The sequence below is a fragment of the Grus americana genome, chromosome Z (assembly GCF_028858705.1).
Source record: "Grus americana isolate bGruAme1 chromosome Z, bGruAme1.mat, whole genome shotgun sequence".
Taxonomy (NCBI): domain Eukaryota; kingdom Metazoa; phylum Chordata; class Aves; order Gruiformes; family Gruidae; genus Grus; species Grus americana.
Window position 1 is genome coordinate 52,973,059 of NC_072891.1, and position 16,203 is coordinate 52,989,261.

Sequence of the window (16,203 nt, forward strand, 5' to 3'; positions counted from 1 at the left end):
CTGGGCTTAAGCAAGGTGGAGGACAAAACCAAGAAGCTTCCTGAATTATAATTCTTACAGTGAAAAAAGATGTATTAGCAAACAATCCAGTGTACACGTGACAAAATTAACTGTTACTAGTGTGCATCAGATTATCTGCAGCCACTGCCTACCCCATCCACTTCCCTGCAAACGTCCAGACCCTTTAGTTAGAAGGGAATTTCTAACTGCTTCTGTGCTGCAGTTCAGAGTATGGATCCACCATGCCTTGGCCCAACTTCTTGCTCACAGGGTGGGCTTTTTTGTCAGCTGAGCAGTCCAACACTGTCCTGTTAGTATTAATAATCATAGAATGGTTTGGGTTGGAAGGGACCTTAATAATCATCTAGTTCCAACCCCCCTGCTGCAGGCAGGAACGCCCTCCACTAGACCACATTGCCCAAAGCCCCATCCAGCCTGGCCTTGAACACTTCCAGGGAAGGGGCATCCACAACCTCTCTGGGCAACCTGTTCCAGTACCTCACCACCCTCACAGTAAAGAATTTCTTCTGAACATCTTATCTAAATTGACCCTCCTTCAGCTTAAACCCATTACCCCTTGTCCTGTCACTACACTCCCTCATACACAGTCCCTCACCAGCTTTCCTGTAGGCCCCTTTGGGCACGGGAAGGCTGCTATAAGGTGTCCCTGGAGCAGCCTTTTCTTCAGGCTGAACAACCCCAAATCTCTCAGCCTGTCCTCATAGGAGAGGTGCTGCAGCCATCTGATCAGCTTCATGGCCCTCCTCTGGACTCTCTCCAACAGGTCCATGTTTCTCTTGCATGGAGGACCCCCGAGCTGGATGCTGTACTCCAGGTGGGGTCTCACGAGAGCAGAGTAGATCCCTGAATGAACCAGACAAAAACAATTTGGAAAGGAACTGCCATTGTGTGATATAAGATTCCCTAAAGCAAAGCAGAAGGAGATAAGGGAAAGCCAACCAAAGTATTCTTTGATAGATAAAGAAAGAATAATTGCAGCTAAGCCAGGAAAATCCAGTTCTAAAATGAGCAGAGCCATTTCTGGAGTCCAAGACCAAGAAGACTTACAAAAGGTGGAAGGAGCAAGGTGCCTGAACATGGTATAAACCTATGAGCTCTTTGAATGCAGGACCTGAGTGTGCTTTCATGTTGAAACCTGGCAGCCCTGTGCTCCCAAGACTCCCATGAGTCCCTGCCAGCAGATGGGTGGGATCTTGCTGACAGTGGCTCTGGATCAGTGCGTAGTTTAGAATAGTTGCATGGATAAAACTGATCTGCCAGAGGGCAGACAGATAAACGGACCATTGACTTAGTTACTGACTGCACACTAGCTGTCACTTTGATGGTGTGGCATGCCCATTCTCTGAAAGATATGGCTTCTCTGCCCTGATGCTGTCTGGCCAGTGGCCATCCACCAAGCTATGTGTTGTCCACATTTTTGGATGCCCTTTGTATTTGCCTCTCCCACTGGTTGTTTCATCACTGCAGAGGTGCTCCAATGACCCTGGGGTACCCCAGGACACAGCTTCTTCCCCACCAGCTGAGATTGCCACCTCAGAGTTTCTAACCATGGATCTGACTCCCTCACAGCCACTTCACTCAATACTGGACTTCTTGCACTAGCTTCTTCATTAGGGCAGCTGGGTCACTAGGACATTTGCAGTGATGCATGCTCAGCACCTAGCAACACGCAAAGGAAAATTAAGAGGTATTAAACACAAAATCCAGAGCATCCAACAAACTCCATGTACTGCAACAGGTACTTCCCTTCTAGTGTCTCTCTTCCATTGTGCCATTTTCCAATTAATTACTTTACACACATACAACACATAGTCATCCCAAGTACCTCCTGAGAACCATGTGCTTTTTATGTTACCCAAGCACAGGCTTCAGTGTTTCCCAGTCAGCTCACCCTTCCTGATAGTCTTCAGGATCTCCTGTAGAACTCTGTTTTTTCTTTGACAGATAACAAACAGACTTCAAATTAAGTCTGTTATTAGTTATATAACAGTGGCTGCCCTTTCAGATCCACAGCCATAATAATGACATTTTGTATTTTCCAGGCACGTAGTGTGTTAGTCTAGACACAGTTCCCACCTCTTCCCGTGAACTGTGGATAATAATTCATTAGTAATAAAACCAGCCTCTGCTTCTGATTCCAGTCACAAAAACAGACAACTGCATGATATTTGTACTGTCATCAGTACCTATGGATGCAATTTGTACAAACCAAATGGATCATGACTAGCTTTCCTGCACCTCACCGCCTCTTCTTCCTTAATACCCCATCACTTATAAGAGGCAGTTGCTTGGGCCATGCTCTGGCCCACAGCTACTCAGAATCCCAAAGGACATTTTCATTCAACGTTTGTTTAGCAGCAAGATGCTTATTCCCCGCTGCCCTTAGGGAAAGTGAGTGGGGCTGCTGCTTGGCTGCAGAAGCCTGCAGGTTGCACCCCAGTGTGATCAGGGAGCTATTTGCTTCAAGCAAAGACACGCACTTGGGTGCCTGACCCTGCTCTCACCAGGCGCTGCATGACAGCCGGCACCTGTGCTAAGAAGGTCTCTGGTTTCTCTGGGACAGCCATAGAAGCAGATTAAACTGTACCCTGGCAATTAAAATCTACAGGAACATGCTGGTGCTCTGGCCAGAAAAGACAGATGCACCTCAGAGACCAGCCATGCACCAGGTGATCTCTGTGCTGTCCCAGAAACACAGGGCTGTGCTTAAGGTGCCTCTGCATCTCGCATCCCCTCTGCAGGGCTGGGCTTCCCTGTCACAGCAGGGCACTAGCACTTCCCGTGCCAAGAGCCACCGCGCCAAGCACCTCCAGCTCCTTGCACAAGGCAGAAAGCCGAACTGTCACCTGCAGCACTTAGCTATGCTTCACACAGAAGTTCTCTCATTTCCTTATTTTGCTTTCTAAGCATGCCCATGTCAATGTCTGGCTTACGGAACTCTGGTTGAACTTAACCAAGGCACTGTTAAACACTGAGGAGTCAAACTCAGCTTTTCCAGCAGCTGTCATTGCTTCCCTGACTTTGCCATCTTGCCTAGCATGACAAAGTTTACAAGAGCTTGCCCTGCTCCCAACTTAATGCTGCAGTATGTGCTAAAGATCTACAGTAAGCCAGGAACACACTGCAAGCTTTGCTAACGGATGCAACTTGTTTTCCTAAATACAGAAAGCCTTTCTTTACAGCTGTGCTTGCCTTCAGACCACACCACTTCCAGGTCAAAGCAGAGCTCCTATTGCTCCAAAGACAATACAGAGAGCATACCAGCCAGAGATTTCCACCAACATGTGCAAAACATGCTGCAGGACCCACGTTCACTAGTCCGTTAGTCTCATTAGTAATTTCACCTTCATTCAACCAGCTAACTAGCTACTTTTCCTCTCACCCTGTCTCCTCCCTTCCCCTCTTCTTATTTCATGTCGTGTAACCACGACAGATCTCCAGCCAGGCTTGCTTTGTAGCTAGCCACCTCTCACATGCTTTCTCCCCAAGGCCATCCTGTGAATCATAACCACCAAGGGACCAGATCTGTATTTGCAAAACTACATCACCATGCTGAGTGGGGGAGCACTGGATTAGCAATTTGTACAGCTTTCTTCAGCCCAAAGCAGCACCAAGAGTTCAGGCACACATATGGTTAGGTCTGGCAGAGGAGCTTGCTGGTCTCAACCTCTAATTCTACCACTCCTTTGACAAAGAGGGGACAAATTCAGGTATGGTTGGCATCTTGGCTCCTTCCAAGCCTCACCAGGATGCACAGGTCAGATGCCGAGACCAGAAGCTTGTGAGGTGCTTGTGTGTACACCTAGAGCTGGACTTGGCTTCTCCCAGGAGAAGAAAGCTGCTTTGTGGAGCAGATAGCATAAGAATTATCTCCTTTGCCCTTCCTCTAGGTGAAGTGAGCGAAGCAGTAGGGCAGTCAAGCATAGGACCAGTTACAGCTCACTTAGAGCTTCCTGCGCAAGAAGGCTCTGAAGGCAAGAGCCCAGTGCCAAGGGAGACCCTGCAGGAGCAGGAGGCAGGTCATGCTCTTTTGTCTCCCTGGCTGCAGCTTGGGTCCAGGATCCTGCCAAGGTGATGAGCTGAAGCTCAGCAGGTGCCTCAGCTGGTACCAGGAGGTGGAGGGCCAGGTGGAACCAGAACAGAAAGAGGTTTCCCTACAGTTGTAGTGATTTTTTTCACACTTAAGAGCCTGAAGAAGCAGCTGCCTGAGGAAAAGAGCAGAAGGGCACATTGCTGTTACACCCCACAATTAGGGAGGAGACTCCAGTCCCAAGACCCCCAACCCAAAATGGCTGCTTATGATATCTATAAAGTAGAATTTTCCACTTAGACACTGTTTAATTTAGGGTTAAATGCACTACCTTGCTTTGCTAACTACATTAATATTGAAGACCTGAAGGACTGATAAAAAGCATGCTTTGCTAAAAAAGTATCCTTGAAAAGGAACATCCTGCCCCAGAAGGCGCAGAGAGCTGAGTGATTGCCAAAGAGGCCTGAAATCATTGCCAGAGAGGCCTTAAGTCATTGCCAACGAGGCCTGCAGTCAACAAAAATCTCCAGTAACTGGGGGGAAGGTAAAGGGGGTGGGGGAAATTTGCAACCACCCACCCAATTAAAGGACTATGCAGATTACCCCCTCCCCCCAATACCCTCGAGGAGCATGCGTGCTAATTTAAATATGCTTGACCAATAGTGGATGATGTGACAATTACTAACAAATTAGAGTAAATTTAGATGAGTTTGTCTAATCCTGTAACAAGATACATATGTTGTAGTTTCTGTGTGTACTTTGCTAGCTTTGTGGAATTACCACTTAGCACCCATCTGCGCAAATGTGAAATAAATAAAATACCTCTGCTCTGAGTGTATATTGGCGTACTGCACACCAGGTAAACGATCCCACATTTTGGGACAGCACTTATGAGAGTTTCTTATGTGCTGTGACATTCAAGAAGCCTGAAAAAGACAGTTGAATTCGCTTGGCAGTACACAGCAGCAATGTTGGTCACTCTGTCACTGGAGTCAGAACAGGTCCACCACAAGATTGCCACCTCTGATAAACATGCGTGTGCTGAGACTGCACATCAAATAGATCATGGATCAGGGAAAGTGACCAGGGAAAGACGAAAGTTGATGAGGCCATTTCATATCCAGCCAGGAGCGCTCCCCCACCACAGAGACTAACCCATCAAAGCCAAGGAAGCAGAAGGACAAGGCCCAAGGTAAGTTGAAAACACACTTTGCTAAGGAGGACCCCTAGAGATCAGACCCGTGATACTGAGATGCCAGTCAGCTATGGAAAATGCTGAAGAAGGGAGCCGTCCAGTATCTCAGAACTGTGACCTTTCAGCAGGGCAATGTGAGATATCACAGTTGCCCATCACAGAACTCAAACTCCCCTGCTAGCAACTCTTTTCATGTGTTTAGCCTCCAGTCATTCTGACTAAAACAGGCAGAGTCACTATAAGCCTTTGTGATCCAGAGTAGAACTATGTAAACCCTGTCTCAACACAAGGATCCTGTAATCTCGAAAGCTCGTGGACAGAGCAATGTTGAAGTAGTCCCTGTGATATCAAAATGCACCCGGACTTGGGACTCCTTGTTTTCTAGGAAGAGGAAAGAGGAGACTGTTTCTCCAGAATGAGAAGCCAGTTACCAGGACATACAAGATCTGTTGAGGTGCCAATAGTAGAGGGTCCAGAAACAACTAATCAGTTGTTCTTGTTTCAAACCAGCATTCCAATAATTTTCAAGAAATGCCCACTGCTGCAATAAAATCCATAGATAGCCTCAAAGCTGAGCAGAGGCAACAGTTGAAATCATCAGGTCTCAGATGTTGCAGCTGTAGACAGTAAGGCTGAAATGAAGCAGAGAAAGGAATCTTTTCCAGAGGATGTGGAACAGCACCAGAGAATACATTCTACTTGACATCCAGGTTCACCACTATACTATCAGTCTCTTTCCAGGCACTCACAGAAATCAGCAAAACACATTTAAAACAATAATCTGAGTAATGTTGTCACAATCCATTGCAGCTAGTGACAAAGACATTGCTTAAATGGGAAAACAAAAGCGTTTAGATAATAAATTGTATTATGAAATATACCAGAGTAGAAACTTTGCTCTGCAGCCTGCTGAGAACTAGCAGAACAGCCCAGAAAGAGAGACGTTATTTGCTGCATCCGCAGTCAGCATTTTTCACAGCAGCAATGGAGACCTTCACATGGTGCAGCCTTAGAGCATAGAGACTCCCAGGCTTTGTGTTCTCTTGAATGAAGGAGTCAAAACTCAGGCAAGGGACAGTGGGCTTTGCACCAACGCAGAAAATAAATAAATAAATAGGCTTAAAGGCTTTCATGAAAATGAAGCTTCCCTTCCCTCGTGTGTGCAAGGGAACAATTACATTCCACAGGCAGAGGCGGAAAACAAAAGGCAAGGCTGTAAGGGCAGCATCCCCTCATAGAAACCACCCAGTCAGTCTTCCTGTTGAAGCCAGTTGCTTGGATTTTTATCCTGTTTGTATTTTCACAGATACACTATATGTTTGGATACACCGACATACAATCATTACACACAACATATGAAGCACAGATGTGTCTAATTCAAGCCCATCAATACAACATCTCTAAACAGTGACAGTACAAGTCCAAGAATATTGTCATGTGAAAGACTAGACATGTTTAGATAGATGTGGCCCACATCTTACTTTTGGCAGGGGAATCTCTCAGAGTACTCTTGTAAACTTTTTTGCTCTACTAAGGTCAGGCCACTACTTGAATTTCTTACAGAAAAGGTAATCAAAAGGAAGATTGGAAAAAAAATCAAGAAAAAAAAAGCTAAATGAGGTCTATGTTAGAAGTTAAAGACGTGCAGGGACTTTTTACCTAAAGGTAAAGAGAGAGTTGCATTGCATTATACCTCTATTCAGCCGATTGTTCAGATGTGGTACTGGATTAAGCTTAACTGAGTTGAGATCAATTTAATCCAGAGTGACTATGTCTACACCAGGGTTTAAACAGCTGAATTAATCTATCTTAAGTTCACATATTCAATTAATATAGATTATTTTTTCTGACTGCTTCAATCTCAAGGAAAGCCCGATGAAGTTATTGCACAAAAAGAGATATTCCACTTGTAAGTACTGATTTCTATAGCAAAATATTCAATCAGTAGAATAAGAAAATATCAGTTACATATAAAATAAGAACTACCAGTTAGAGCTTTCTCATGTTGCATTACCTCTGGGGGGAAAAGTGCAGTTGGCTGCTATTAGCTGCAGGGCAGGTTTATGCTTTCAGGGCTAACTAACGTGACTATTAGCACCATTTCTTGTTGTGAACCTTGGCAATTTCAGTCAAACTGGAATTGTTTTTACTCTTATTTATTAGATTAGCACCACGTTCAGTTAATGAGGGGTGTTAGTTCAGTTCCATTGTGTATTTCTGTTGTTTAGGTTTTCCACAATGTTTTGCAGTCTAGTTTTAACTGACTCATTTCAAGCTAACACAAGGTAATGGTAATAAAAGATAAAATGTCTAATAAGTTATTTTTTCTGTCTGAATCAAAGCCAGAGAACAGTCTGATTTCCTACAAGTATATTTTATGTAGGAAAATACAAAACATCATTGACTTACAAAACAATTTTTGCCAGAACCACAACAGATGCTGATGGTGGTGCTTTAATCGTTCCTGAAGTGAGGTATACATATAAGTCACTACTCCTGTGAACATGAGTAATTTCTTCATGTTTTATGTGCCAATTAAAGAGACCACTAAGTGACTATGTGCTTCTGCTTGTACAGAAGAAAGCTCCTGTCATCTCTTAACTCATTCAGCATTTACAAAGGTCAGAAAATCTGTAATCACACTCCCACGAAACAGAACCATTCTGTTCGAGCTCATCTTCTCTAGACTCCCGTAGCAGTTGCTGAAAATGCAAGCAGCAGGCTGAGCCAGGGCCATCACTGGCCAGTGTACAGATAGACAGAAGCAACCAGTAGTACAAAGTTCAGGGAACTGTTAGAATGACTAATAATGAGAGTATGGAAGATTTACAAAATGTAATGCTTGCTCAATGAGTACTAACATTTATTCACTTTTAAGTGACTCCACGGTCAAAGGGACCTTTCTGCCCTAAGTCTCTCATGCCAGTATTTCAATAAAGCCAGTAAATGGCAAATGCCTAATTTTCTCAGGACAATTCTACATTGGTGCTATTGGTGCAAATGAGAAATACGTATATGAATAAATCCCTGACTTCAAACCACCCCATAGTTTTTGGCAGTTCCTTACAAGCCAATAACAGGAATAAAAGCCCTTCCTGCCCTCTCAGTATGTATAGGGCAGTTCACAACCTATAAATTTGCATTACTGCACGTAGATACTGCAAGAAATTCAACTACTGTAGCATCTGCTTTGCAGCTTTACTGTATTATCTCAACTAGGCATTTAAATTAATTTTACCTCAAAATTCCCCCATACCTTTGAGCCATTCAGGTATTAAAATAAATCTCAGGGATCTTGAAAGAAAAAAGGTCTTGAAGTTATGAAAAGGGCAAGCACCAATATTTGCCAAGTACAACAATAGACCAACTTTTCAAAGGAAAAGATACTCAGTTCATTAATCAAAGCTTCCTATAAGCAAGAGACCTTCCCCCCCACCCCCAGCAGCTCACCAAAGTAAAATAAAATAAAATCAGAGTATGTGTGGATAAGCTTTTCAATTTGGCATGTGTCTAAGTGAATGTCTGTGTTCCAGAACGCTGCAGTCAGCCCCTGCGCATCAACATCGCCAGGTAAGGGTAAGATGGAAAGGAACACACACAGGTCTGGCAAGTACCCTTCCATCCACAGATACACAAAGACATCAGGGCAACTGTGTTTTTCGTCTTTGTAGCTGAAGCCGCTTGGTTTCCTAACCAGCTGTTACATGCCACATGCTTGTCACGGACATACTGCCATTCTGTGCAGCACAGTAGTGCTCTGCCTGGGCCGTGCCTGCGTTTTGGGTAAAAGGCTGATGATGACAATGCAATGCCACACCACCACCGTTTCAGTCATGCTGTGCTTGTTTAGTGCTATGATATTATGATGGCTAGTTCCTGATGTTCTTGTGGGAAAATGGGACAATAACTTCCAGCCTGACAGTGTTTCAGTTAGTTTCTCTGCTTTTATTACCAAGCATATAATATTAATTGGCAAAACACTGGATACAAGCTTCACTATCATAAAATCAAAACATTAAGCAATAATCCCAAAAGGCTTATTCAGACAAAACGAGCCACCAATAATACAAAAATTACACAGCAACACAAAGCATAAAAAATTGTAAACTTTCAAATAAAGCTAAGCCAAAAATATCATTTTACACTGTGACAGTTCCAGAATCTTTATTATGCCACATAGAAGGATAAAGGCTTAGAAGTTGCACTGGCTTATTGTCCCTTAACCGTAAAATAATCTTGTTGCAGAAGGAAAGAACAAATTCTCCTTTTGTCCGGATAAGTAACTTGAATTCAAGATTCCATTAAACCAATGCTTTGAGTTTCATATAAAAATAATAAAAACAAAATAATACTGGAACATCATAATCAAAAATCAAGGCTCCTTCCTTCAGCCACACCTAACTGTTCACATGAACAATCACACTGGTTTCTGTGGAACCATCTAGGTAAAGTCACCAATATAAACGTTCATAGAACTGGACATTTAGTTCCTACCCTACCACTGGGATCTGGGCAGGTCATTGTGGCTTTGACAGATTTCCAAGAAGCCCTAAGAATGATTAAACATGGAACAAATAGCAGGACCAGAGTTTTAATTTGTATGTAAATAAACCATAACTCCACAATAAAACATTCCTGTTGACTTGTCACAAGACGCAAGTTCCTAGAAGTGTTTGTACTGATCACAAGTTTTGATTAAAGCAGACTGAAGCATTGTTCCATGTTCCTTATTGTTGTTCTGTCTGCAACTTTTCACTTCCACAATAGATCTCGAGACCTTCGTTACAGTTAATTATGCCTTACATATTCTAGTGTGGGGGACAACTTTTTGCCCTGTTATCTTCTTTAGGCAGATTAACTGAATGCAACTGTAGGTTGCATTAACATTTCCAGTGAAACATCCAAACTGAAGTGATTACCTGAGGAAATACAGAAACTTGATTTTTCTTTACAGTCAAGCCTTCTGTACAAAATGCATTTAAAGTACTTAAGATTCATCTTGCTGATGTACAGACTGGTTGGCTTTTTCCTGTTATATTTAGCTCAATGGTAAGATGCATAATGCTGTAAAATAGGCTAGTTGTATGGTTATATTTATCATCCAGTAGAAAAAACTTCAATGAATCTCCTAGGACTAACTACGTTGTTATAAAGACAATAAGAGCCAGATAAGCTTTCAAAGGCTCATAGCCTATTGGAAAAAAAATAGCACCATTATAGTTGTAGTCTGATATTTTTTATGGTCCCATATCCCCAGAGGTGATAGTGTTGTGTATACTATTGCGCAACCAATAAAAAGAAATATTCCCAGGTTTGATGGTATACAAATATACCAGACATAACAATGGCACAAAACACTTTCAGATAGGCTCCAAGTCTTGCCAATTGCTTCCACAATTCACATTAAGGTTTCTTGCAAGATCATTTATTTTAAAATATTGCTGACAGATAGTTCTTGTACTTACACAAATTTAAATCCCACACCACTCTTAAAATAAAAAAAGGAAAACAAAATCAAAAAACAAGCCCCCCAATAATAGTCCCAAATAAAACGCCATTTAACAAGTGATAAAAGCGATCTACATTCCTTTTAAATGTAATGGTGAGTGGATGCTACATTTACAATTTAAACATATGCCTAATAAATGCATGTTTCAAACCTATTGCACAAAAGCATAAGTAATGCTCTTTATCCATACAAAACAAAAACACGCTAATAAAAGCTACTCAAACTCAATGTAAAAGGAAGAAGCTTGTAAAAACATCTTACAATTTCATTTTATATGCCCGTAAATAAAGCTGGACCACTGAAACCAAAAATACTTGGATGGTAAAATAAGACAGAAAGCTTAAAATAGAATAAATAATTTTATAAAGTTAAAATTTAAAACCCAAAATCTTATTTAAATTCAATATTATATATTCTATCTGAATTCTCTATTTTTAATGAAACTATATTTAATGAGACTTTGAGTCTGGGTGATTCATCAGTCTCACTGCTGCCGAGGATAATGCAACAAGATACTTCTTTACTGCAATTATTTACCAGCGTAAGCAATTGTGAAAACTACTTCACAGTAATGGCATCTGCAAGAAAGCCAAAATAAACTAACATGATCTCACTAGTACTAAGAGATATCTATGCTGAGTCCAACTTTTAGTCCAACTTCGAACTGTATTGGGGTTATTTTACCCAATATAATCTTGATATAAATTAACTGTCTCTTAAGCTTCACAGAAGTGAAACAAGTCTCTGACCCAAAGGAGACCTCCCTCTGACCTCAATTCAATTGCATTGTAGTCTTTTAGTAAGGCTAAAGGAAATAAACACGTGGTCCAGACACACTCGCATCCCTCCTGAGGGAAAGAGTTTCTGTAGCAAAGATGTTGTGACATGTGATTTAGAAAAATTACTGGGTGGTTTTGTATTTGGTTTTGTTTTTTTAAATGTTTACTGGTGAGTTTTTATCAGATTAAACACATTGCAAAAGCAGTTACACACAATTATGGGCAAAAAAACCTAGCTGTAGATATTAATACTGGCTTGAATTTATGTGTCTATATAGGTATAAACAAAGTTTTCAATATATGGATAGCACCATTAATAAATTCAAGTTATTCTAAAGATGGTTATCAACTTATAAATATATGTTCTGTACTATAGATTGTTACAGCAAGAGATAGATTTGAAAGGCTTCTAAATTTGTGTGTTGGTAACTAATTTCTCAGTTGCACAAGTACACAGGAAAGTAATAAAATCCCAGTGTACTTTAACAGCACTGCATCAATATCTAGTCGTACAAAAAGCTTCTGCAGTGCACACATTCTGAGGTAGACAGATGTCACATAAATATATTTGTGTTTATGTATAGATATATATATCCTGATTAAGGTGGTTAATCAGCATGTTGTCTGGTGGCTTTAATGTTACGTCTACATCAGGTACAGCCAGTGTCTGCACACTCACGGTGCACAGAGGGTGGACGCTTACAGCCCTGTTCATACTCTCAGTGCCTCACTAGCTAGATCCAGTCCCTTACTTACACTAGGTCACTTAACACATAAAATCTCCAGAAAGGCCCAGTATGTCAGTTTGTGTACACATCCATGCCACCCGTGTGCACTGTTTCATGAAAAGATTATAAAAATGGTTGACCTATGATCTCATTTGTTGTCCTCTGCTAGTTCTAGTAATGGTAAAGAGAGAGAAAAAGCTAAAATGTGTGTATCTGAGTCCATAAGCAGTAAGCCAAAACCAGGGCCAAGTTCGATTCCATTGCTCACATGCATGCACGCTCCCACCCCCCAACAAACCCAGCCACCCAGCCCGGATGTGGAGTTCTGCCCAAGGCATTCAAACGCAACTATCCTATACCCTCATCTGCAAGGACAGCAGCACTTTTTGGCCTCTCTGCAGCTCTCCTTTCCATCTCCACAGTTCAGTAGGCTCCCTTTCATTCTCTGCTTGTGTACTTTTTGATTTCCTTCCCATTCACATCTGTGACTGTAATTAAAAATGAGGAGCCATGTTTTCAAAGAATGGAGCATCCCTTCTGCAGCAACAGAGTTGAGAAAGGAGGACTGAAGACTCCAAAGAAGTAAACTATGGGGGACATGCTGAGGAATGCGGTGCTTTGAAAACTCAAGAAGAGGAAGAGGATTTAAAATGCTTGGATAAACCCCTTCCAGTATCAGCTTCCTGTTACTGAGTAACAAGTAATACTTTCTAGCAGAAGAGGGGAAGGAGCACAGCTAGAGGAAAGCAGGGCAGTTACAGGCCAACTTGTTTTCTTATCCAATCACCATTTATCAAAAAATTACAGGGTTTAATAATAGCAATAGCAACCAGCATTTTCAGCTGAGTGGAAAACTCTTCCAAAAATTAGGTTAACTATTTCTAGCTGCCAATAATACGGTGTAGCCTGTTTTCAGCGACTTGACACCTGTGCCAGACAAATACTCTCACAATCATGCTATATATGCTATACCGTATACAGCTTGCAGAAATCACTTTCAACTACTGTTTTCAAAAAGCCAACTATTTCAAAAAGCCTTACAAACAGTGCGGTGAACCCTGATAAGTGCTATTGAGGGTGCATTCTATATCATATATAGTTATATGTGTGTATAGATGTATGCATACAGATATGCATGCATGTATATCACCTTGCATCCATTAGGACTGATGCAAGCAAAATTATCAGTTAAGGCCAGAAGGTGCTAAAATAATCTTGTCTGACATGCGTCCCCTCCCCTCCCCACCCCCTCAACCCCCCACCCCAAAACAGCTAGGAATTGTGCTAAAGAAAATGCTATGGTTTCATAAGAAAACAGGTAAAAGAAACATAAAGCTGCTCATAATGATCTGAGGGATTTTTACTCTAGTGAAGTGAAAACTGTGCCATATCACCCAAAGTTGGCCAGGAGCCAGTGTTTCACTAGTTAGTGAGCAAATTCTCTCTAAATTAAAAACTGATTTCTGCAAGCCACAACTACATAAGAAATGTTTATTTTTTTGAAAGTTCACAAATCTAGCACTTTTGAGTATTTGTCATTATGTGGTGCAATTTATGCCATAGCAAAATATCAGGGCACATTAAAATCAACTGAAATTATTTCTATTAATCTTAGCAAATCAACATGCATAGAGCAGTATCAAAACTTTACTAAAACACAAAGTGAGAGAGAGCAGTAACTGGGCAGAAATGACAAACTTATTGGTTTCCCAGATTTTCAGAAATTTTCAATGCAGCATAATAAATTATCACCAGTCACTACAACATTAGGTATGTTCAATGCTCTACAGAATTGAATAAAGCCAATGCAATCAGGCATAGTATATAAGACAATAACACTTTGCAAAAATATAGTTTTTAAAGATTCAAAATGTGAAAAGTAACTAAATGCAACTTGGTGTCAAAAGCAACATTTTTAAATCACTCCACAACATTCTAACTTATTTCTGTGTAACTGTAAGAGATAAATCAGACTGAGCTACATGGAACTGTGAAGTGTTTTCAGTATCTGTAAACTTAGTGCTGGTAGTGTCTTGTTGATTTGTGACTTCTTTCTTCCGTACAAAAATGTATAAATATTTTCTGCCCAGAAATCTAGGTAATACATCCCTAGAAGAAGCATTCAGAAGGACAGTTCGCTATGAAAACACTACAGTCTTCTAAAATTATTCGGCTGGTTTGCGTCATGTGATTAGTGATGCATTAAGAAGGTGCCAGATGATAGTCTCTGCAAAAAACTCGGTCCAGAAGGACAATAAAGTTCTCTTACAGCAAGTCCATTTTGGGTCTGTAATGCAGCAGTAGAGGTGCTTTCTGCAAGACAGAAATATCAGATAAGTTAAGAAACAAAACCAGAACTAATCTGTTCGGTAGGCAAAACTTTTGTTTCATAAATTAAAGTTTAAATGAGCTATCAGAGAAACTATCTGACCTGTCAAAATTTCACCAAGACAAAGACAAGATGCAATTTCATCTGTGGAGCTCAAACAAGAGATGAAGAATCCTTTCCCTTCTGTCTCAAGAGCTGATCACCTTAAGATCAGTTCTACCAGGTCTGTTTAACTTGGAAAACCCATTCCCGGTAAGGGAGAAATGCAGATGTCTAGGAAACAGCATAAAAGCATGTGATACTTCATATTTAACAGCTCTCACTTGACTCCTGTTATTGAACTTATCCATTGTTTTTTTTATGAATAGGTAAACTCCTAACATCCACAACATCCTGCACGAAGGAGTTCTGTGTCTCACGTAAAGACCTGCTTCCTCTTATTTATTCTGGATCTCCCACCTTCCCATTTCATTTTACATCCCCCACATTTTTCACTTGAGAAGGCAGTTTACAGTTGCCTTTTCCATGTGACTCACAATTGCACAGATTTCCATTATAAAACTGAACAGTGGACTTGTACAGATGCACATCAATTTGAATTTCTTCTTTGGTTGTCTCTGCCTACATTGAACTTAAGGTGCTCAAATAACCTGTCACTCAGAACTGGAAAGGCCTGCTTCAATCCTTTGCCATAAATCTGTCTTCACTATCCTAAATAACCACAGTGTTGTGAGACTCTCGTTTAGAAGTAAAACAGCCTTCTTGAGCTGCAGAAGAGAACAGTGTTGGAAATTTCTGCCTTTTCTGCATCAAAATCAATTCCCCGTGTACGTGAATTAAAATCAGTTTTACCTGAAATAGCTAAAAAAATACTTTCTTGTGGCTTCCACTTCCTTTGCCAGACTTGATAACAATTCAACAGTTGATGCAGTGTTCTCTTTTCCCTTGCAATTAATACTTAATTCCCCTTTCCGTCATTTTCTTGGAAACAAAATTAATACTTGGTGTTTAAGGATGCCGTATTAGAGATTTATTAAAGTATCTTTCGATCGAGTTGCAGTTACTGCAGTATAGATCCAAATGAGGCCTATTTTATAAACATTTTATTTGGCTACTTCATGATTTAGTTTGAACCACTGTATCATACCTTAAATCTCCATCTAGTAACAACTACAAACTTGAGCGTGTGGTCCTTGCCAAGAATCTCTTCATTGCATAATATGTCCAGCTGACAAAACAAAGACAACAGTTAATTCACAGGGACACAGTATATGAAACAACATATTTCAAATAATGCTACAAATGTTTGAAAAGGTTTTTTTCTCTGAAGACACTGGAACCGTTCATCTTGAAGTTGCTCTGCAGACAAAAACAGTACCAGGAAAGGAAAGGAGAGTGTCTTTTCTCAACATAATGTGCCGAAAGACCACGTCTGTGCCCACCTAGGAAATACAGGGTGAACTGCGCTTAACTGATTTAGCTTCCCAGGCAGTACTGATGACCTTTCTTGAAATCTCCTGAAGACAGGAGATACAGTTTTGTTTCAGGAAGACCAGCAGAGTTTGGGGACATAGTCCACCCATAAGACAGAGTGTTGGTTTGAAGTATACAG

At 41.0% G+C, this 16,203-nt stretch overlaps 1 protein-coding gene across 5 annotated transcripts in view; it reads right to left on the reverse strand.

Annotated features, from left to right (window-relative positions):
* Positions 1-10,649: 10,649 nt before the first annotated feature.
* PCGF3 (polycomb group ring finger 3) overlaps positions 10,650-16,203 on the reverse strand; it is a 69,223-nt gene continuing 63,669 nt past the window's right edge. For all 5 annotated transcript variants that reach the window (XM_054809906.1, XM_054809905.1, XM_054809907.1 and 2 more), the window contains 2 exons: positions 15,739-15,819; positions 10,650-14,575 (listed from right to left, as the gene is read on the reverse strand). In XM_054809906.1, coding sequence (XP_054665881.1) covers positions 14,528-14,575; positions 15,739-15,819 — 129 coding nt within the window. In that variant the 3' untranslated portion in view covers positions 10,650-14,527. The remainder of the gene's footprint in view (positions 14,576-15,738; positions 15,820-16,203) is intronic.